This window comes from Blennius ocellaris (assembly GCF_963422515.1).
Source record: "Blennius ocellaris genome assembly, chromosome: 18".
Classification (NCBI taxonomy): Eukaryota; Metazoa; Chordata; class Actinopteri; order Blenniiformes; family Blenniidae; genus Blennius; species Blennius ocellaris.
In genome coordinates, this window is record NC_137667.1 from 23,812,042 (window position 1) to 23,837,351 (window position 25,310).

The 25,310-nt window shown below is 41.9% G+C and overlaps 1 protein-coding gene across 1 annotated transcript in view; it reads left to right on the plus strand.

The window, feature by feature from the left end:
* The window catches only part of myt1la (myelin transcription factor 1-like, a), a gene marked incomplete at its 3' end in the record, with an annotated part of 95,416 nt that overhangs the window by 21,483 nt on the left and 48,623 nt on the right, over window positions 1-25,310 (plus strand). The window contains exons 2-4 of the mRNA XM_080514300.1: window positions 3,732-3,786; window positions 4,288-4,321; window positions 12,760-12,822. Of these exons, the coding sequence (XP_080370426.1) occupies window positions 3,732-3,786; window positions 4,288-4,321; window positions 12,760-12,822 (152 nt within the window). The remainder of the gene's footprint in view (window positions 1-3,731; window positions 3,787-4,287; window positions 4,322-12,759; window positions 12,823-25,310) is intronic.

Below are 25,310 nucleotides of genomic sequence, written 5' to 3' on the forward strand. Positions count from 1 at the left end.
TGGATTTTTCCAATTATATTTTAAATAATGCTGCTAATTTTACTTACACTTATTAACAATGTTTTTCCATTTACAAAATAGTTTTTATGTTCAAAAATCTACTTTACTTGAATTTTATATTACATAATCTCAAAGACAATTTTGTACTGCATCTCTAAAAAACAGAAATGCCTTTATGTTCTTAAAATCTTTTATCCTACCTTTAATTTTTAGCACGTCGAATGTACACAGTCCAGTTTTTTTTTTTAATAGGAGCATCCTTACAAAACAGAGTTATGACTAGCGTACAATACAGAAATATACAACCTTTTAAGGGAAGCGTCAAAATTGGACTAAAGACTCCTTGTAGCTCTGAATTGTTTCATCTTAAATGTCTATCACATGATAATGATACACACACACACACACACACACACACACACAGCCTATGGAAACACAATCATAAGAGTGAGATTAGTGTGTCATCTGCTCTGACACACACACATAACTGCACATAAAGCACGCCATACACTCGGCGGTATATTTTCCAGGGGGGCGGAGGCTTTTCTTCCTCTTTTGGCGGAGCTCTTCATGACCGAGGGAGGGAGACTGTTTGATGTAGGCTGCGTTGGAGCTGGAGTGGCGGCCTCAGATGCACCCGGCCTCAGCGCGCTGTGAAAACATAATGGGAGTCGGCTGAGAGTTCAGGCGAGGCTGTCCACGATTTACATTTATATTAAGGCTGCAGTGCAGCTGAAGGAGGAGAGGAGCGGCGCACAGGGCGGCTGCGTTCACGTCTTCATGATCAAACTGTTGTTTTTACTCCTTTTATTTTTTCTTGTCTTACTTTCATGTTACTGTTTTCATTGAAATGCTCCCAGCTAGCTTCGTGGAGGTTCCTCCTGATTATTTCAAGCCAAATAGGGATTTCTGTGTGTGTGTGTGTGTGTGTGTGTGTGTGTGCGTGTGTGTGTGTGTGTGTGTGTGTGTGTGTGTGTGTGTGTGTGTGTGTGTGTGTGTGTGTGTGTGTGTGTGTGTGTGTGTGTTTGCGTTGCCTTTGTGTTGTGTTAGCACTTTGACGGTCACTGAGGTTCCATTAGTAATTTGCATTGCATCTCATGGCACAGCAGCACTTCATCCCAAACCACCCCTCCACATATTAATCATATAGCGAGCTAAAATTACACACGTAGACTTCATATTGATCATCCATTTTCTGATTTTCTAACCTCAGTGAAACCTCTCAGACGCTGGTTTTATAGACGTTCAGGTCCCAGGCTGCTGCTCACTACAGAGTTAACTTCTATTAAAGAGGGAGCAGCCGGAGAACAAAGGAGGGATTGGCAGATTTACAGCCACAGAAACTCAGTTGCTAATAACTAGTGATATACAGTAGATTTCACATGTAATATTCTTAAATAACATCCTGAGAGTTCTGCAAAGGAGAGACTCAGGACTCTCATCAATCACATATTTGTTTATGTTGTGGCATTCAGTTTGCATTGTTCTACCATAGAAGTGGAAGTTTGCTGAAGTTACATCAGGAGGAAGATGCTCTATAATGTGGATGTTCGCACAGTTGATGAACAAATATTAATGAGAAGCTTCTCCACACATGCAGAGCAGCTCTGTCTTCTTTGAATGGAGTTAAAATCTTTGGTGGAACACATGATCACTTCCTTCAATTGACAGAATGAACTACATGCGTTCACAAGGACTTGCACTTTACCTGGGCTCACCTGCCTTGGTCACTGTTGTTGTTTATCTGAAAGGAGATAATAGTTGCATTAGAAACAAAATCTCATCTGAGTCCATTAGAGGTTTCAGGGACTGACCTGGATGTTTAGTGGAGGAACAAGAGCGATGAACTGAGCGTCTGCTGCAGAACAGCAGCAAACATGAAGTCCTGCTCATTGAAATCTGCTGTCGTGACCCTCTGGTCATTTAAATAATCCTTCCAGGGTAGAAAACTTCCTGTTATCAGCTGTGATGTGGATCATTTTCAGGTCAGGCTGTTGGGCAGTCTGGGACTTCTCCGGAGAGCCATCTAATTGACTGCATGAATTAAATCTAACATTTCAAAATATCAGTAAAATGTGTACATGGTATTTGGCAGGAGTCTCCCAAGTCTTCAAATGTCATCAGAATATCATAATTGGATGCTTCACATAGCCAATAAAGTTCAGCAGCTGTCTGCGCGCAGAGGGTTTTTGCTCAAGTGCGGTTTTAGGCAGCGAGCCGTCCAGCCCTAATTTGGACTGTCAATAGGAGGCCTGCAGAGAACTAAGAAGATCTAATATTCCACTACAAACTGATAAGAGGAGAATAGAAACTAGCTAGCAGTTCAGAGTCTAAGGCTGCAGGTAGAAGCAATGAGAAACTACAAGGGGGATAAGCGAGTACATGTAGTAGAGTTTACTGAAGGAAACTACTGCAGGATGACTTGGAGACGTCTCTGTGTTTTGCTTTGTGCAGATCATGACAGTGGAGGACGGTTTGTGAATCTGTGGGGAATAAAGAGTCTTCAGCTTCAGGAGCAGTAGCAGATCGAGGCGGTGTCACACCGAGCTCCAGCCAGGTCGTCTGCCGCCATCCCTCTCATTCCAATCCCATGTTGTTAAAGAAGAACAAAATCAATAGAAACACCAGAGAAGTTCTCCAAATCCTCTAAATATCCTCAAACTCCATGAAGCTGAAGCTATTTTCATTGCGAACTGCGAGTTCCCGTCATGGCTCATGTTTGCTCAGCACTTCATTTTACGAAACGTTGCAGTACTGCCAGTATCCTGAAGGCCTATTCATGAACCAGGCTTGCTTTCAATTTAAAAATGGTCTTTCAGTCAGGACATTTCATACGCCGACAAGAAGCTGCCTGTTAGGCCACGCCCCCTCACCACAGCCACGGAGGGTTTTTCACTTACTTCACCCTCTTCCATTTGTAATTTTTGAGATATTTCCCGGCCATATTGGTGACCTTATAGGCTTCAAACTGGTGCTGGAGAGGTTTTTGTATCACCTCACCTCCTCCTCTAACTTAGACGGCAGCCATTTTGGTTGGCGAGCAGGTGGAATGCGGAAGTAAATAAGAAAAATCGGACCAATCACACAAGACTTCGTGGACTGCGCAGCAGAACAAACTTCCGTCTACTTGTCTCTTAAAGAGTACGACTGCCCTCCGTTCTCTTTGGCCACGTTTACACGCCACTCGTGACCAGTTGAGAATATCTCCAGACACCTAACACGTCTATTTAGGAAAATCAGCCTCACGGGACAAAATCAATGAATTCTGAATACGAAAACTTTTATTGAGAAGGAAGTGTGTGTTGTTGTGTGTTGGGGAGTTTACAACAGTGTTAAAGGAGAAAAGCAGCCATTATCACACTATGAGGACACGAGATCTTAACAGCTGAATGTCATTTTCCTCAAACATTTTGGGTTCTTTCAGGAAACAACATTTTTAAGAATATGCTAATTTAAAGGTAAAATCATTATAAAAATATGAATTATATTTAAGGCATTTTTACTGCTGGTAAAATAAATGAAAGAGTTCCACAGCTTTGGTTACTGCTAATGCTAAAGCTATCTATGTGAAGAACAGACATAAAACACAGCAGTTAGCAGGAACTCTTTTTTGAGGGGATTTTAAGAGGAATTTTGACCTGCTGCAGAATAAATATTTTTATCGATGCTGCTATTAAAAATCCCAATGTGATGGGTCGTCATGACCTTTTTTTTTTTTTATTTCTGTGCAGATGGAGGCGAATGTGGGTGAAAAACGCCATCGAACACGATCCAAAGGAGTCCGAGGTATGAGAAGTGTCTGCTTTTTAAACCCAACCTCTCAAATGTTGGAGAGATACATTTACTTTCCATTGTTTCTTCTTTTTTTCTTAATTTTTCCACTTTAAAAAAATTAAGAGAAGAAGAGAGTTAAGTTTTATTATTGTGGTTGTTTTTGCTTTTTCAAACTAAAAAAGGAAAAAAATATTTTTCCTTTTTTCCTTTTAAAGAAAAAAACGAAAAATAAATAAAAGGAGCAAAAACAAAGCCAACCAAAAGTAACAGAAAATAGAGCAAAATCTGATTCAAGTTTCCATGTTTCTTCTTCTATGTAGAAATTGTTATTATAACACTGGAAACTGCACATTTATGGTTATGAATATCTCTGGAGCTGAATAATGGACCTCATTTGGTGGACTAGTGATGATTAGCTTAGCTTCTAATTTTTTTAAGCATAGAAATACATTTAAAGTGTTTGTCTTTCTTTCCTGAGTTTAACGGTGATCTCTGTGTGGTGTCTGTCTGCAGCCGCCGTGGAAGCAGTAACACAGGAGTTATTCAGGTAGGCCCTTCACCCTCCACCCAGTTCAGCTGTTTGTCTTATTGTCTTATTGTCATGTGATCTTTCATGAAAAAAACTGAGCGAGCTCTGTGTCTTCCTGAACCTTCATATCTGGTTTCTCAGAGCAAAACCCACGTGGAAAGAACCTATATGAGGATATATGCGCATATATGAAACATATAAGCAGTTTATATGCACATATATGACAATATATATGCTGCATACCTGCATTTATATGCCACATATAGGCAACATTTAGGTGCATATATGTGAATATACAGGCCATATAGGTCTCCTGTACTGCTTTTTTATTTCCACACACACACACACACACACACACACACACACACACACACACACACACACACACACACACACACACACACACACACACACACACACACACACACACACACACACACACACACACACACACACACACACACACATATATATCACTTTGGTAACTCTCATACATTATCAAGGCTATAACTGAGAACTAACTAAAAAACAATTATGCAAGAAGAACATATAGGTACATATATGCACACATATATACGTGCATATATGTACCTACACATATAATATAGGAAAACGGCCAATTTTATATATGTCACATATATTAAAAACCTATATCAAAACCTATATTAAAACATATATGTTTATATAGGTTCTTTCCATGTGGGAACACTCATGTGGAGTTCCTGCATGTTGGCAGCTGTTGACAAGATTTCATTTTAAACAGCGGCACCTCAAATATCACACAGACTGATCACAGATATACTTTCATTGATCCCAAACTGTTGCATTCAAGCCTCAGTCAGTTTGTTTGCTGCTTAAACTGAACATTTAATAGCTATTCTCACATGGAAAGAACCTATATAAACATATATGTTTTAATATAGGTTTGAATATATGTGACATATATAAAATTGGCCATTTTCCTATATTGTATGTACATAAATGCACATATATGTAAATTTATGTACATATATGCACTTGTATGTACATATATGTGCATATATGCTGCATATTGGTTTCATATATGTGCATATATCCTCATATAGGTTCTTTCCATGTGGGTTTTTACTATAAATATTAATAATGGATGCCCTTATTTTAAATGCTGCTGCTTTAATAGACATTCTAAAGTAAAAGGACAATAAAGATGTCATCTTGAAAAAGCCAATACATGTTGTGAAAAACAGCTGCAAAGTCAACCAATCGACCTGAAATGAACAAAGAAATTAATTTTAAAAATCCAAAGCCAAAAAACACAACGACACCATCTATCAGATTAAAAAACAATAACAAAAGGCATCAAAACAGTAACAAAAACAGATGAATCTCACACAGGCTGGACGGCATTAATTAACATAATTCTACCAGCAATTCAACAGAATCCAGTACAGAGACACAGACCTCCACATCAGATTCAATTTAGTAAATACACAATCAATTAAATATATAATAAATATATAATAAATGAGTGGAAAAGTAAGTATGTAAATAAATACATTAATTAAATAAAAATAATTATTATTTAAATACAACATACATACATACATACATACATACATATTTTTATTGGTAATAATAAAACAATCGTGAAGAAGAAAATTGCTAATAATTATAGTTTTTCTTTTTCTGAGAAATATATAATATATAAAATTAATTACAAATGTAGGGCCGGACTGTGGCGCCACTCTATCATGTTTGACAACCCTGCTTGTTTTCTATGCTCATACATGTTTGGTTGAATTACATTAAAATACAGCACTGATTGGGTTTCCAGAAGATTCTCATGTAAGCAGAGGAGAGGGAGAGAGAGAGAGAGAGAGAGAGAGAGAGGAGAGGGAGAGAGAGAGAGAGGGAGAGAGAGAGAGAGGGAGAGAGAGAGAGGGAGAGAGAGAGAGAGAGGGAGAGAGAGAGAGAGAGATGGTTGGATTTTAGTGAGATATTTAAACTTTCAAAAGTTGTTTTTCCATTTTCATGGAAATTGACTCAAAGCATTTTCAAAAAGTTGCTCTTCCCTTGTTTCCACAGAGAGAGAGAGCTGGAGCGTTTTTGGAAAGTTGTGTTTTCTCCCTTTTCCACGGAGAAGGACTTGTTAGAAATTCCCATGCCCCCCGTTTCCATGGAGACAGAGTCAGGGCTTTTTTCCTGTTTCCATGGAGTTTGAGCCTTTTTTAAAAGTTGCATTGTTTCCACAGAGATAAACTCCAATTATATTCTAATAATAAATGTTTATTTTAGCCCACGTCTCCATTGAGACATATTCATTTTCAAAAAGTTCTATCTTTGGAGCCGTTTCCAAAAAGTTGCTCTTTGCGCCATTGTCACCCAAGAAAACCAAAGTTTTCCGTTTTCACCCGAAATCGCGGTTGTGTAAACGATTTGAGTTTTAATCCTCCACAAGATCCGATCTTTGATAAAACTTTGCTTCGGATCATGAAGGGCAACAGTTTTAATCTGAAGGTTTTGCGTCATAACGGCGCTCTCTCATTAAACAACCAATTGAATTTTAGTTTATTTTCCCCAGCAGCAGAATGTCTCTGCTACCTCTGTGACGTTTCCGCTTCACGTCATCTTCTTAAGTAAACTGACAGGTATTGGAGTGTGCAGCTGCTGATGGCTGCAGGTCAGTGCTGTGCTGGAACCCCCCCCCCCCCCCCCCCCCCCCCCCGTCCCTCTGCACCGCCCCAACAACCCTGGGAGCCAAGCAGAGACGAAAACTCACCACGAAACCCACAACTGAAGCCTGACGGGGAGGCGACGGCCGAGTCGTCGTCCAAGTGATCCCCGCACAAAACACCAACAACTCTCTAAGACAGCCTATCAATTAAATCTCCTAATCTTGACTAATCTGTGGGGATAATTGCCTCACAGATAGATTTGTCACCATAACGTGACGGCAGACTATTTTTTTTTTCTTGGGGAAAACGGTGAAATTAAAATTCATTTGAATTGGCAAATAAACACATCACATCTGTGGGCTCAGCAAGAATCAAGGTGACAGTTTGAATGGCGCTGCAGCCATGAAATCTTAACTTTAACTAATGAGTTCAGCTGGTGGGAAGGTTTTCATGACCCCCCCCCCCCCACCCCGCCCCCTCCCGGACCACGCCTCCGCTGACCTTTTAACCTTGATTCCTCTGCCGGCCTGGAATCTGACTTGTATGCAGGAAACATCAAACTGAAAAAAAAACACCCTTGTTAATGCTTAAGAAATGACCAAAAATCTGATTAATGTTCTTTTTTGCTCCGTTTGTCTCTTAAATTGATTCCAGCTGAAAACACAAGTCATCAAAACCTTTTCTCTGTGAACAAGATATAAACAGTAAAGTTTGTGTTTTCTGGTAAATCTTGGTGCAGTTTTTGTTTGTATTTATATCATTTTTCAGTCTCAAAGTATGAACGTGTCAACAGTAAAAAGCGTTGTTGTGTGAATTGCCAACATGCTGATGGTTTTGCATGCAGATGTGTTTATTTATCATCTATTGGTTGTGTTTGTTGCATCGATGCAACTGATCTCAGTTAAAAGTTGATGGATTTAGAAAAGTGGCAGTTAACGTTAGCTGTCACCCCGCAACAAAAACAAACAGTCCACCTGTAAACACAATGTTCTCAAGTGAAATCAGAACATTTTGGTGGTGTTTTGGGTGTTTGTTGACTCTGAGACACAGAGAATCTTTTGAAAACGGCTCCCAAGGTGGAACTTTAATAGGAACTGTCACTGTCACTGTAATAACAACCTAGCTTGGTAGTTTTATTTTGATAGTCACTGTAATAACAATCCAACTTGGTAGTTTTGTTTTGATAGTCACTGTAATAACAATCCAACTTGGTAGTTTTATTTTGATAGTCACTGTAATAACAATCCAACTTGGTAGTTTTATTTTGATAGTCACTGTAATAACAATCCAACTTGGTAGTTTTGTTTTGATAGTCACTGTAATAACAATCCAACTTGGTAGTTTTGTTTTGATAGTCACTGTAACAACAATCCAACTTGGTAGTTTTGTTTTGATAGTCACTGTAATAACAATCCAACTTGGTAGTTTTATTTTGATAGTCACTGTAATAACAACCTAGCTTGGTAGTTTTGTTTTGATAGTCACTGTAATAACAACCTAGCTTGGTAGTTTTATTTTGATAGTCACTGTAATAACAATCCAACTTGGTAGTTTTGTTTTGATAGTCACTGTAATAACAATCCAACTTGGTAGTTTTGTTTTGATAGTCACTGTAATAACAATCCAACTTGGTAGTTTTGTTTTGATAGTCACTGTAATAACAACCTAGCTTGGTAGTTTTGTTTTGATAGTCACTGTAATAACAATCCAACTTGGTAGTTTTGTTTTGATAGTCACTGTAATAACAATCCAACTTGGTAGTTTTGTTTTGATAGTCACTGTAATAACAATCCAACTTGGTAGTTTTATTTTGATAGTCACTGTAATAACAATCCAACTTGGTAGTTTTGTTTTGATAGTCACTGTAATAACAATCCAACTTGGTAGTTTTATTTTGATAGTCACTGTAATAACAGTCCAACTTGTTCATCTGACCACAAGAATGTCTGTGTACTGACATTGTTTTTGTGAAAATAACTTCGTTTTTAATGTTTCTGCGTTTCCAGGTAAACAGATATCATTTTCAAAATGTTGCTGCGGAAACACAAAACCTTTCTGAAACAAAAACACAAAAATGAGGCATGTTGGCAAATGTTGTCTTGTAAACATGTTCAGTTTGCATGTTCTCCCTGTGCCTGTCCAAAGATGTGCAAAATAAATAGTTGCATCAGAACAAAGTCAGAAGGGGAGAGTTTATTGTATAAATTCACCCGTATGAAGTTTCTTCCTTTGTCCATCCATCTTCTGTCCTTGTTGGATGAAGCTGTATTGAACCAATCACAGCAAAGCAACATTTCAGGTGTGTTTTCCTGCTGATTGGCCAACAGCAGATTATTGATTGTCATGTTAAATGGTGTGAATGTGGGGTAGTCACACTGCCTGTGTTTATCTCATGAGCATGATTCATCCAAATCCAGTATGATTCTGTTAATCTCAGTGAAAACATGCTCGTATGAAAAATGAACTTATTGTTATTATCTAATAGCAAAGATGCATGATTCATAAGATGCCACTGTACTCGCTGCTACAGAAACCTTCGCTTGGCTGCTTTTTACTTCCATTTGTCGTAAATACATTCATGTTACAAGTAGTTCCTAAAACTATGTGCATATGGTTTGTTTTCCCTTCTGTTTATTATTTTCTCAAGAATTTTTAAGAAAAAAAATGCTGAGTCGTCCCATCCCCTTACGCTGACCAAGCTACATTTGTTCTCAAATCAACACCAACCTTGATTGTTGTTCCTCATTTGGGACATATTGGAGTCGTTATGTCAGTGACTAATACAGATGTTTGCCCAAAGATCAAGGAAATAAAACCAGAGTCACCAAAATAATTAATAAATCGGTTGCTACAGCAACAAACCTAAGTTTCAGAATAAGCCTGTTTTTAAGTCACCCGGGACTTTGTGTTAGAGTGAGGTGAAGGTCGATGTGCTTATTTGACACTGGAGGGAGCTCACACACACACACACATGCAGGCACGCACGCACACACACACACACACACACACACACACACACACACACACACACACACACACACACACACACACACACACCCACACACACACACACACACACACACACACACACACACAGTTGTGATGGGGGATCAATAACACAATCACTTTCTGCTCTCACACTGATTGATGAGCCGCATCACCTTGAGCAGACACACTCTTCTTTCTTTTCTTCTTCTTCTTCTTCTTCTTCTTCTTCTTCTTCTTCTTCTTCTTCTTCTTCTTCTTCATTTTGTAATCATTTTGTGTAATCATTGTAAGTGTAATCATTTACACAATTACACTTCAAGTGAAAACACATTGTTTTCGCATTTTTATTTCAGAAAGGTTTTACGTTAACATGGCAACTTTTTGAAAATGATGTTCGTTTCCATGGAAACAGCAGAATAACTGAACACGATGCAGTTAGCATATTGGTACACGTGTTGATGTGTTGTTAGTTTTTGTAATCAAACCACACACATACACGAAGAACACAATCTGCTATAAACACTAACGCTGTGAGAACACAGGCGTTCTGGTGGACAAACCACGGCGTTGGATTGTTATTATGATGACTGTCAAAATAAAAGTACCATATCTTGGAGAATCTGGACTGGGAGTTATGACATGATGGAGGAAACATTGTTCTGATTGTCTCTTCTGAACATGTGCAGAACAACTAGTCACTACAGCTGTGGTAGGCATGACCAGTAGCAGTGTTTCCAAGCATGTTTCCAGTGAGTCCAAACGTTTCGAGAGAGTTGTGTTTTACCTCGTTTCCATGGAGACAGAGTCTGTGTTTTCAAAAAGTGGCGTTTTCAGTGACTCAAAGCACTGTTGTCGTGTAAAGAAACACCCAAAACTGAGAGGTTCGCGTTTTCACTTGAAAACATTGCCATGTAAATGGAGCCTTTGTCTTTGGGCTCTCTGGTACTCTTTTCTAGAGCCTTCTGATTGTGCACCTCTATTTCTATAGTTCTATTTTCCAAGTATCTTTCTCCCCCCTTCTCTACCTCCTCCTCCTCCTCCTCTGCTTCCCTGCGCTCGTGATTTTCACCTCTTCATGTTGGTGCTGCTCCAGTTTGCAGCCTCCAGTTACAGCCTGTGTGCGAATCAGGTAATGCTGTGTGGGTGGAGAGGTGGGCTCAAAAGGTCAGAGGTCGCGGGTGTGGAGGCCCTGAACTCAGGCGATGTGTGTTGGCTGGCAGTCTGCGTGTCTTCCTGGTGAAACATTCCCAAAGGCTGCGGGGCGGCGTGACTCTAAGCTGACGACTCCATCCTCTGCTCCAGAGAAACCAAAACAAAACATCTGGTAGGAAACGGCTCAAGCTGCTGGTGACTGAGAGAAACCGCAGCCAGATTGGACTCATAGCTGAAGTTTATTAGTTGTTTACTCGCTTGATCTTCTTCCACATCCACACTCGTCATGACGGATGCCAACTGACTGATGTAAAATGAAAAGGGTCGAACGATTGAGGCTCGGATTTGTCATTTCAAACTGGTAATACGCCAACGTTTCCAACACTGTCAGACATATTTAGAGGGAAGTTACTTTTATGTTGATCATCAAATATGACCGGGGTGTTTTTCATTCTCAAACTCTGTCACCACAGTGCAATTGCACGGTTGCAAAAGCTGCAACACAGATGCACAAGTTTGAAAATAAATGCAAAAGATGCAATGTTATTACAAAATCCAATGCAAAAGTTGCAACACAAGTACACAAATTAAAACATGAATGTGAATGCTACTGTGCTAATGCAAAAGCTGCAACCAAATTATCAACCTGCAAGACAAATACAAAAGCTGCAACATGAATGCAAAAGATCCAACATTAATACAACATTAATGCAACATATGTACAAAAGCCACAGTTCCATAGTTCAAGCACATTCATTATGCCTTTACTCCTTTTATAGAACTGTCTTTATCCAACAAAAGACTGGAGAACAATGTTGAAACATGTCAAAAAGGTATGTTGAAAAAAAGCGTACTTGTCTGAATAGAAGAAAAGAGAATACTAATAAACAAAAGGAACAAAATCTGCAACACATACACAAATGAAAACATGAATGAGAAAGCTACAACACATGCAAAAGCCACAAGATGGTCCAAAAAGTTACATAGAACAGGAATGCAAATATCATCAGAGATACAATACTTGCAAAATGAAAAGTTGCATGACAAAATACAAATCTGCAAAACAAATAGAAAAGCTGCACCATAAATACAAAATCCACAACATAACAGAGACATCTGAGCAGCAGTAGATCTGTACTCCTACATTGCTAACACTGCAGATGAAGAACACTGTTTGGATCATTTCTTGAGAGGAGTGGTCGTCATGTCGGTCTCTCGCTGATCCACTTCAAACCGTCTCACCAGACGACCTCGTCTTTTTGTTGCTGGAGCCTTTTGTGTCGCCGAAACCAAATAAGAAAGTGGAGCTCATCCATACGGGTCTGCAGCCGATCACAGCTGATAAACGTGTAATCCAACAAGGTTCAGACGTTCTGTGTGGAATCAAAGCAGCTGCAGGATTCCCATGGAGAAACAAGTCATTATGAACAAACCTGGCTTTGTGACGAGGTGAAGCTGCGCTACAGGAAAACAACGATGGAGGGGAACCTTGTGTTTCATCTTCAGCTGCTTTACACTGCTTTTATTCTCTTTTGTCTATCTGACACCTGTGTGTGTGTGTGTGTGTGTGTGTGTGTGTGTGTGTGTGTGTGTGTGTGTGTGTGTGTGTGTGTGTGTGTGTGTGTGTGTGTGTGTGTGTGTGTGTGTGTGTCCCCTCCTCAGCTGTCCCACCCCTGGCTGTGACGGCAGCGGTCATGTCAGCGGGAAGTACGCCAGGCACCGCAGGTATGGACTGCTTCACGTCTTTCACTCGCTCACCATAAACGTAGACTGACTCCATCTGTCGGTGTTGTGAGGACGTTCTGGTCCAGTGTTTATTTGTTTGGATGGCTGTACGTCTATCGTGTGATGCTGCCATTGATACGTTTATGCGTGACGATCTCCTTCGGCACTTTGCTGACATGTCAGAAGCCACTCTTGTTGTAGTTTCAGGGTCTGTTTACATGACAACAGTACCTCTGAAAAGACTCCCGAGGTGGAACTTTTTGAAAAGACTCCCTCTCCGTGGAATTGGGGTGAAAATGCAACTATTTCAAAAGGCTTAGATGGCGTCTCTGTGCCAGTGGGGAAAACTTTCCAGACGTGCATGTTTGCTACGTGAGTAGCAGCCAGTCGTTCTGCCAATGCACAGTAGATAGACAATAACAAAGTTTCCTCCGTCATGCCATGACTCCGAGTCCAGATTCTTCTGGACTTGGTAGTTTTATTTTGACAATCACAGTAAAAACAATCCAACTTGGTGGTCTGTCCACTGAAATGTATGTATTCTACTTACGTTGTTGTTTATACCGTGTTGTTCTCTGCTGCATGTGTGTGTGTGTCATTTCATTATAAAAACAAACAACAGCCAACATGCTAACTACTTTTTTTTCAGGGTTCTCATAATAGGTGAAAAATAGGAAGAACTGAATGTTTTTGCAAGTGAAATAATACTGATGAACTATATCAAAGTGAAGTGGCAGTTTACCACAGAGGTTTTCACTCAGAGAAAATCTAATCTGAAATCTGAATATGAGCAGAGGAGGCTGAAGTATTTTCCATTATGGAAGTAACAGAAAACTCACATCTCAACACGTTTGATTATGAAATCAAAGCACTTGCAGAGATATTTTGTGGTTGTTTGGTAGCTGCGCCGTGCGCGTGTGGGAGGCTGCTGCGCAGAGGATGGAGGGTTTTTTGATGCCTGAAGGTAGCAGAGAGATAATGAGGAGGGCAAGATGGCGAATGGCTGGCAGGGCAGACTGATGGTGCAGCGAGGGGCGCAGACGCTCTGCGAGCTCGGCGTCGGGGGGCACAGAGTCAAACGGCAAGCAAAAAAGAAATATCTCTGCTCTAATGGACGAACAACCACGCCTTCTTCTACATGCTGCTTTCAAAGAGAAGAAAAGCAAGAAATGGTGATGTTTGGCCTGAAAAGATAGCTTAGTATTTCTATAGTTTGTCTCCAGCCTCAGTGGTACCTCGACTTGTGGAGCAAAATATTTACATGTTTGTTATCTGTAATGGTTAATCTCGTTATGGTGGTGCAGTGGTTGGTCCTGTGGCCTGACATCAACAATGGTTGTGCTTCAAACCTCCTGGTGGCTCTCTTTGTCTGTGGATTGTGGGAGGAAACCAAAACATGAAACATGGAAACTCATTAAAGAAGAGTCTCTGGCCTGGGATTGAACACCAGATAGTTCAACTGTGAGCCAGCAGTGCTAACCACTGCACCCTGGGGTTACATCTAAACTTTCCAAACTTCATGGCCCACCCATGTAACCTCTGAAAACACAACAACTATGGAAGTAATTGTGTTTTTATTCTGCTTTGGAGCGTTTCAACAATAACCACTGGAGCACTGATCCTGATGACAAATACTTTTGAAGATTATAGAGCATCTGTTCCAAACACCTGCATATGAGGCTAATCGATTATCATCATTCGATAAACGTAAAGCAAGGGCAGATTCTGTAGGACGACAAAGGATGAGTAGTCCTGCCATCTCCCGGTCCTGGACCAGGTTGTTGCAAAGAGAGCAGACAGTCCTGTTGCAGATTTGATTCAGGGGCGTAATGTGATTTCTCTCATGTCAGCTGGTATTTGTGGTAGTACCTGTCCTGTTCTGTCCGGGATGCACGTCGTTTCAATCTCTTTTCCACCGAATTTCCACCCACTGGTGATGCTCTGAGTATGAATGAATTGTTCAAAACCTGGCCGCGAGTTCACCATTGGCTGTTAGCTTAACCATCGGGACTAGTCAGCTGTTAGCTTCTTAGCTTACCCACCAGCGTCAATCAGCTGTTAGCTTGTTAGCTTAGGGACCGGAGTCAATCGGCTTTTCGTTTCTTAGTTTATCCATCGGCGTCAATCAGCTGTTAGCTTCATCACCGGCGCCATTCAGCTGTTAGCTTTACCACCGGCGCCAATCGGCTGTTAGCTTGTTAGCTTCACCACTGGCGCCATTTGGCTGTTAGCTTCCTGTGCCTTTGTGCGTTGGTCATTGAGTTATAAATCCGTCTGGAGAATTCTGGATCACCACAAACAGGATCAAGTCCTGAAACCTCAGAAATGTTTGACCGGGCCCGATCGCTCAGTATCAATATCCTACTGCAAACCGCAGATCCACTCTATATAGTTACGTGATTGACTATTTAGCTCAATAAAAGCCACCTGACTCCTTAAATGTTCACTTTTTCAATGTTTGAACTGCATGTTAACTGTCATCCCAAACTATGTGTTCCAGCTCAGAATGATCCAACTACAACAACGCAGTTGTCGCTTAAGTAAAAATGCAAATTCCTATTTGTTTTCTGAGAACATCAGGCACTTTCTGTTTGTGTTTGCATGAAAGTCGAAGTCTAAAGTTCATTGTTGACGCTGGAAACAAAAGTGACATTGTCACCACAAAGACTCCTCCGATGCTTTCAGGATCTCTGATAAACCGTCTCCCTGACAAATTGGTGAAGGGAGGGAAGTGACAGGAATACGGAGACAGACTCACGTGGAGTCAGACGGAGCCGGAGTGAGAAGAGTCAGTCCTCTGATGGTTCCTCTCTGGGGAAATGACAGCGGAATTATTTAATCAGTTAATCATCAGCTGATCATAAGAGTTTACAGTACACAAACTCCTCATTTTACAAAGCCTCGGTGTGCGGGGGAGGGGGACGACACACTCCACATATGTTTCCTGTCTGACTTCTTCCTGTTATTTATTTGCCTGCCTTTCCACCAAATGATAATAACGCTTCACAGATTGGAAAGTTTTCTCAGACATCTTCAAGCATAAGTTAGCGGATCTGAATGACCGATTTCCGCTGGCCTGTAGGAAAAAGCTCCTCTTGTTTAATTGGCTGCAAATGAGGCTTGTCATTAGCGCGGTTTGCAAAGATTACAAACTCGCTCCGGCGTGTGCACACTATTGAAGTTAGCCACATTAGCTGTGCAGCGCGTCAGGTGTGAGAGATGAACACATTAGAGCTGATGAATCAACCTCATAACATTAATGTTTTTTTAAAAACACCTGTTTAGAAATCGTAGACTAAAGGCCCCTGCAGACTCCCTTTTTAAAGCCGTAAGAACAAGAAGAAAATTCAGCAGTGACGTCAGCCAGCTGCTGAAAAAAAAGCTTTTTTGGCAGGACTGTTCATACTCTGAGGAGAAGCTATCGAACTCGCAGGCCACGCCCCTTCACATCAGGCCACGCCCCCTCGCAGCAGCCACACGTCTGTGAAGCTGCGTTTTATCTTTTCAACTGCACAGTTTATTTTGTGCTTTCAGAAGCACATTTCTCTGAACTGTTTCACTAATAAAAGAGAGTTCATGTCTGAGCCGCCATGTTGGTCTGGGTTGAACTGCAAGAGCTGACTGATGCGTTCAGGTGCATCACGTAACTCTGCTCTCCGACATTTTAACGAGCTGCGGCGCTCACACAGTAGTGAAGTTACAAGCTAAATATGACTGATAGTGAATAGCGAGCTGGAACATTTGGAGTGGTTGGAACAGCTTAACCTAATTTCTTGGGCTAGAAGGAGCTGGACGAAGGAAATGGTGTCATTTTGTGCAGCACTGCCCAACTTTCTTCTTGTTCTTATGGAGGATGAATCGGCCTTTAGGCCCTGATTACACAACAACATTTTCAAGTGAAAGCAGAAAGCATTGCATTTTAGGTGTTTACATGACAACAATGATCAGAGCCTCTGAAAATGTAACTTTTCGAAATCGGAATGACTCTGTTGCCTAATGACAGAAGAAAAAGTAATTTTTTCTGAAACACTGCTGTTGTGAGAGAGAAAAAAAAAAGTTATGGCACGTGTCGCCCCAATTAATCCCTAAAACATGAGATCCTCTAAACATATTGAGAATGTCTTCCTACCATCAGCACCAGTACTGGTATTGGCAGGTGACTGACAGGTTATGAGCTAGTAAAACTAGTTGACAGAGTCCAGGTGTGTTTCAGTAAAGTGAGCAGGTTTTATCCTACCAGGTGTTTCTTCAGGTGAGACGTCGACTTCCTGGATGTTCACATCACTTTCACTGCTGGGAAGCATCATTAGCATTGTACAGAGATGTTAAGAGACTTCTCAGTCTTTAAAACATAGTGATGAGCTGCCGTATCCATGGCAACACGTCAGTGCTGGCCAGCCTGAAAGCATCAGGAAGTGTCGCAATGCCAGTGGACGGATCATGTGACCGCTGCATTTCGAGTTAATTCCATCTGATTTTCTATTGTAATCCCGCTCAGTAATCACAGTTTTTTTTTCCGACTATACCTGTAACAGATTACAGTAAAAAAATGTTGGCATCCTAATTGCATAATGCCGTTAAAGTAATCCGCGACTACCCAACCCTGGTGGGACCGAGCACCATTGTTGTGTAAACAGACACCCAATATGCAATGAAAGTTTTTTGTGTTTGAAAGCATTGGGCAAACGGTATGATTGAGTGAAGCAGTGCAATCTGGACTGCAGTCCAGGCCAGGAGCTTCCTCTGTGTGAAGCTTGCATGTTCTCTCCTATTCACAATCAGCTTCAGGTGACAGGAAAGCTGGCTGCTGACTGTCAGGAATGATTTGCACGATCCTCTTTTCCTCCAACTGGACATGAAGTCTTTAAAGACGATGAGATACTCATACTGTTGTTCCTGCTCAAGTGCAGTTTAAAAATATCCCGGCGTATTGATCACCGAGGGCAGGAGATGTATTATAGGTGACGACTCTGTATGCCACCGAACAGGAGAGGAGTGTGTGCACACTTCACACCGAGTACACTGTGTACTGTTGCACTGGTACGTGGTTCACATACAGTCTGAATGCCACGTGGGTAATTTGGACTCTGCAAGGTCTTATTTTTTTTTGGGGGGGGGGGGGCTGGGGGGGTTAGAACCAGGAGAGGTATTGAGCACTGCCAGGTTTTTCTCTTTTCATCTAATATTCAGTCTCTAAATTCCGACCCTCGGTTCTGAGGAGCCGGCCGCCGCTCCGCTCCTCAGCCTCCTGCCGGGATCAATACCTCCTCTAGGCCAGGAAGGGGCGCTGAATGAGTCTGATGAGGAGAACACCCCCCACCCCCCCACCCCCAAACCATTCATGTTCCCCCTCCTTCTCTACCTTTCTTTGTCTCTCTCTCTCTCTCTCTCTCTCTCTCTGTCTGTCTCCTCTCTCACTCTCTCTCCTCCTCTGTCTCTTTGTCCCGCTCTCTCGCTCTGTCTCTCTCTCTCTCTCTCTCTCTCTCTCTCTCTCTTCTCTCTGGAGGATGTCACCATGGCGACAGCACCGTACGGATGCTGCAGTATGAGGACCAGGAGGGATGCAGCCTGTCTCCCATGGCAACCGCGAGTATAGGATGTGAACATTGCCCCCCCCCCCCCCCCCCCGCCGGCTCTCCTCGTTTCACTGCCACCACCCAGTCTCTCTCCTAATGATTCCACCTAACCACACATGCTCGGGTGTAATTATCACACCAGAGCCAGAAAGTCCTCACTTTTTCTTTCCCTTTTCTTTTAATAATGTGACGAGAGCAAACTACAAATTCATCCAGATAAATAATTTCAGAAACCTTTAATGAAAGTGTAAAATGTTTAAATTTTGGCTCGTTGGTTAATAATAAAAACATTTTCAGGTCCTGGAAAATATCTGCTTCTGATTGGCTGACAGGAGAGGGCTTCTGGTCAAGCTCACATGAAAGCCAACCAGATGCATCACATTACTGCTGCAGGAAGAGATGGTGAAACAACCCCGATTATAATGAAGTTAGGATATTTTGTGGAGGGTTTTACGTACGTAGTGCACGCAGTGCGTGTAGTTCATAGTGCACATAGTTTATAGTGCGCGTAGTACACAGCGCAGTACACAGCGTCGACACAGAGGTTGTGCAGAGGTGGTTTGTAGCAATGCTTCGCCTTCATAGCATATGTTGTATAAAAATACAATTTTAGCATAAAAAAGGATTCCTTTTGGATATGATGACTTGGTTCCAGTCGTATAAAATAAGTTGACCCTGCTGTCCACGGCCCTGCTTACACACCAACGGTTTCAAGTTAAAACTGAAAACGTTGTGTTTTGGGCATCCATTTAGATGGCAACTGTGCCTGGAGCCACTGAAAACACAACTTTTTGAAAGTGGCTTCCGAGGTGGAGCTTTTCGAAAATGGTCGAGCTCCATCTCCATGGAAATCACTCAGTGTGCCACCAGTTACCTCCAGTTAATCCTCTAAAGTAAGTGGTTCCAACTCGTACTCCAGTAAATAATCCCCTCAAAATAGCCCCACTCAGCATCAAAATCACCTGATCTGAATGAACAGAGCCACAGCCTGAGCATAAACACTTTACTGCATGCAATACACACTGCATGGTGAGAGAGGGGCGAGCTACACTAATGCTATACACAGTGTATGGTGAGAGAGGGGCGAGCTACACTAATGCAATACACAGTGTATGGTGAGAGAGGGGCGAGCTACACTAATGCAATACACAGTGTATGGTGAGAGAGGAGCAAGCTACACTAATGCAATGCACACTGCATGGTGAGAGAGGGGCGAGCTACACTAATGCAATACACAGTGTATGGTGAGAGAGGAGCAAGCTACACTAATGCAATGCACACTGCATGGTGAGAGAGGGGCGAGCTACACTAATGCAATACACACTGCATGGTGAGAGAGGGGCGAGCTACACTAATGCAATACACACTGCATGGTGAGAGAGGGGCGAGCTACACTAATGCAATACACACTGCATGGTGAGAGAGGGGCGAGCTACACTAATGCAATGCACACTGCATGGTGAGAGAGGGGCGAGCTACACTAATGCAATGCACACTGCATGGCGAGAGAGGGGCGAGCTACACTAATGTAATACACACTGCATGGTGAGAGAGGGGCGAGCTACACTAATGCAATACACACTGCATGGTGAGAGAGGGGCGGGCTACACTAATGCAATGCACACTGCATGGTGAGAGAGGGGCGAGCTACACTAATGCAATACACACTGCATGGTGAGAGAGGGGCGGACTACACTAATGCAATACACACTGCATGGTGAGAGAGGGGTGAGCTACACTAATGCAATACACACTACATGGTGAGAGAGGGGCGAGCTACACTAATGCAATACACACTGCATGGTGAGAGAGGGGCGAGCTACACTAATGTAATACACACTACATGGTGAGAGAGGGGCGAGCTACACTAATGCAATACACACTGCATGGTGAGAGAGGGGCGAGCTACACTAATGCAATACACACTGCATGGTGAGAGAGGGGCGAGTTACACTAATGCAATGCACACTGCATGGTGAGAGAGGGGCGAGCTACACTAATGCAATACACACTGCATGGTGAGAGAGGGGCGAGCTACACTAATGCAATACACACTGCATGGTGAGAGAGGGGCGAGCTACACTAATGCAATACACATTGCATGGTGAGGGAGGGGCGAGCTACACTAATGCAATACACACTGCCTGGTGAGGGAGGAGCGAGCTACACTAATGCAATACACACTGCATGGTGAGAGAGGGGCGAGCTACACTCATGCAATACACACTGCATGGTGAGAGAGGGGCGAGCTACACTAATGCAATATACACTGCATGGTGAGAGAGGGGCGAGCTACACTAATGTAATACACACTGCATGGTGAGAGAGGCGAGCTACAGTAATGCAATACACACTGCATGGTGAGAGAGGGGCGAGCTACACTCATGCAATACACACTGCATGGTGAGAGAGGGGCGAGCTACACTAACACACCATCGGTGTGGATCAGGAGGAAACAGCCTGAAGCAGCAAGAGGAGACCAAGAACCAGGGAGTAGAATCCTCACACAGTAGTTATGTGCTGTATAGGAGGAAGTTTTATTCACAAACAAGAAAATATTGTAGATAATCTTAAAGAATTAATAGCATACTTTGCATGCTGTCCTTTCTAGTGACACCAAGCGATGCTCAGCCCACCTGCCCCTAATGACCAGTTGCCCTTGCGTATGTCCATAAGAATGTCCGTGTACTCATAATTCATAATGTTTACAGCCTTTTGTTGTAGAATGTGTTTGTAGTTTCAAAAAACAAACACCAAGTCGTGGCCTGACATGCTAATTACATCTTTTTCTGCTGTTGTCATAAACTTATCTCGAACCAAAAGACAAAAACAATGTTTTTTTACATGGAATGTTGACGGGTCAACGAGGCCTTAAAGAGACGGTATTGGACTTAATGTGTGTTAAGGTTCCTTTATATATTGAAGACTGACTCTGGTGGTCCTTATAGAGACTACAGTGGACTTCAAGTGTTTGTCTGAACACTAAAATGCACTTTAGATGTCCATACAGGCAAACGTTACCATCTCCACTGCCTCTATGGAGACAATAATGCAGTCAGTCTGTGCAGGGAAACAGCAAGTGTCGCTACACACACACGCACACACACACACACACACACACACACACACACACACACACACACACACACACACACACACACACACACACACACACACACACACACACACACACACACACACACACACACACACACACACACACAAAATCAACCTGGGTGTCTTTATAGAGACAGGAGTGGTCTCCAGGCCTCATTTTGAAGATAATAATGAACTTCATGGTCTCTGTGTCCAGCAAGTGACAATAAAAGGCTTCATGTGTCTAAGTAATGGATTGTTGTATCCATTAGTGAAGTTTAAGTACCATTATAGGAATTGAAAAGTAATCAGAGGACTCAAATTGTCCTTGAAGAGATAATACTGGACTTTAGATGTCCGTCCAGATACAATATTACAGTCTGAGCTGCCATCTAAGGTCAGTGGAGTGGAGTTATTCAAGCAGGGACAATAGTCAATACATGGTCTCCAGTTGTCCTTCCAGGGACAGTAAGGCTCCTCAGATGTTCATCAATAACGGATCCAGACCTTGAGATGGATTGACCGTTAATGAAGGTAATTGTGAACATCTTAATGCCTTCATAAGACACTGAGGGACATTTAGTGTCACCAAGCAGAAAGACAATGTTATGTTGGGTCCACTGCTCTCAAGAAATTTGTAAAAACTAAAAACAAAATCGATGTTTTCTTTGAAATGTTTACAATTTCCTTGGTGGTTTGGCTGGATTGTGGGCCCGTTTGGCTCCAGGGCCTTTTGTTTGACACCACTGCATTAAGGTGAGTCACCGAATCCAGGAAATGCATGTCTCGGGAACAGAGTCACTCAACAAATTATTTTCAAAAATAAATAGTTACTGTTGTTTCAGGATGACTTGAAACAGACAAAAATGTACATCAAAGAGATAAACAATGACAGTCGTCAAAGAGATAATAATGAACATTGGCAAAACGTCGGTTTTCTCGACGCAACAGACACAGACTTTAATTGTTGTCAAAGAGAAGCTAAAGAACCTGAGGTGTCCACTAATGGATAACAATCTCCATATGATGTGAAGACGACCACACCAGAAAAACTAAATGTGTCCACGGTTGATGCTGATGCAGTCCTGATGTGTGAGAGTCACTGGCGTCCAGATCTTCACGCTGATCGATTCAACTCGGTGAAAAATCATTTAGAATGCCTCAGATCGGGCTGGAGCGCAATTTGGGAAGAACAGAAAATGTGATGTGCAGGCCCACCCTCTCTCCTACCTCTCTCTCTCTCTCTCTCTCTCTCTCTCTCTCTCTCTCTCTCTCTCTCTCTCTTTCTCTTTCTCTTGCTCTCTCTCCCCACATAATTACCATGCATAGTCTCCCGCTCCCGTCTGCAGCATTCCCTCGTTTCTGATCCACTTTAATTACCACTGGAATTTTAATTGGCGGGAGACAGCAAGGTGGCTGAGGTCACACACACACACACACACACACACACACACACACACGCGCGCGCGCGCACACACACACACACACACACACACACACACACACACACACACACACACACACACACACACACACACACACACACACACACACACACACACAGCTGGCAGAGGATGACAGCCTATAAGGTGGAGATGGAGGGATCATTTGAGGAGAAGCGCATTTGTGTGTGTGTGTGTGTGTGTGTGTGTGTGTGTGTGTGTGTGTGTGTGTGTGTGTGTGTGTGTGTGTGTGTGTGTGTTATCTGAGAAGAACATCACTGCAGTCTCACTTGGTGGATGAAAACGACTCGCCTCCTTTTCTTCTCTGCTTGTCCACGTTCGTGAAAATATTCAATCAATTAATAAAATCCTGGCAGCTGTCAATAAACACATTTACTATATAAATTAAAATGTTATAAAATTAAAGCTGTTATTTATATGTATAGATCACTTTACTAACACAATAATCTCTCGAAGCCTCAACGTGTATTGAGTATTTTCTCAGCTAATAGCTTTCATTCGCTTCAACCAGCCTGTATTTAGGACAGGCATCTGATGGGACAGCAACGTATTCCCTCAATAGAAACATGATGCCAAATCTGGATTTAAAATGATCAAGTACATCACAGCATGTTAGAGCCGATGCCTAGTAAACGGCCAAAGAAGTAACCTGAGCTTCAAGCAACAACTTTTATTTCTGTTATATGGGTTGTATTTTTTCAATTGTCACTCTCATTAAAACAGCTTTCAGACTGATCTGTGCCCAGATGTTGGGGGGGAGCAGGGAGGGCGTCTTCAAGTGAAAACACAAAACTTTCATTGCATTTTGGTTTGTTTACATGACAACAGTGTACGGAGCCACTAAGAACAGAACCTTTAAAAAAAAAAAAACTTCAACCTGGTCTCCATGGAAACTGGGAAAACTCCAACTCTTCCCAGTTGTGGGATCAATCTGAGGTCCTCCATTGTTTTTAGCCTGTTGTGAATCCAGTACTCATGCAGCAGTTGTTTTGCAAATATGTGGATGATACTTAACTGTTTTAAAGTGCTTCATAGGTTGTTCCAAATTCCTGCAAAATTGTGTTATTTATCAACAATCAATTAAATCAGTCTTAACATTTTTTCTGTCCTGTTCTCATTAACAGGATGTGCCATAACGCACACATGATATCCTGATGTTTCAAAAACATCCAGAATGAAGAGAAATTTAAATAGATTAAACCCATCAATACTTGACTTCCTCTTAAGAAACTTGTTTAAAAAGAAATCTTGAGATTAGCCTCTTTCAGGCCGGTTTTGACTCACTAGCCTCATGTTTGGCACCGCTGCTTTAGGCTCATCAATTGTTAGTTTAAAGTTTCCTCCTTTTCTTCCTCCTTTATTGTAATAAATGGAACATTTTGGGGATTTTGAACTTTTGGTTGAGATAAGCCGAGACATTTTAAGGCTTTTGGGAAACATTATTAGCCATTTTGCACCATTGTAGCAACCAAAATACTGATAAACTGGAAAAAGCAGGTCAAAGTTGCCATGAGAAATGTGTTATTCAGCAGAGTTTGGGGTTTTTGGCTCAGAGATGCTTGAATTTCTGCAGGGGAGACCCAGAGGAAACTGTTTGCATCACGAGGGTCATGTGAAGTCTTTGTGTGTGAAAGGTCAAGGGCAAAGCAATTCCCTCAGCTGTGGTTTATGTGTTGTAAGACACTGCAATGGATTTCTGCTCGCTTTTCCCGAGAAGTAAAATCAGCCTCAAAGAAAAAGAGCGAGAGAAAAAGACACTGAAAAAAACAAAAAAAAACAAAGCTTATTCAACCAAGGCCTCAATTACGCAAATCCCATAATAGTCATTAACTGTTGGGAAAATTCTGCTTTAATTGCTCCAAAACAGCAAGCACAATTATACATGGCTTTAATGTGGATTTTAGGAAATCAATTAGTACATTTCCATATGAAAGAGCTTATTTTGTGCTTGGAGGGCGAGATGGAGGTGGCGACGCTGCTTCTCTGACAAGAACCCGCAGCGACAGACTCTGAAACATAAAGTCTGGAAACCAACCGAACAATCGCGACCTGCTTTATTCATGCCAGTGAGTCCAGCAGCCAACTGGACTCACCGACATGAAGATGGAAGATAGAATAAACTTTATTAATGCGGATGTTAGTGGAGGAAGAATCTCTTTAATCTGGATGTTAGTGATGTTACTTAAAGCCCAGTTCACACAGCAGGATTATAAAATTGTCAGCAGATTTCCCAAACCGAAGAGACCACACACACAGTGATAAATAATCTCAGGTTTAGCAGTTTTGGTGGTACCGTGTGTGGTGTGCAGCCACTCGGCAACATCAACACACCACACACAAACCGATTTCACTT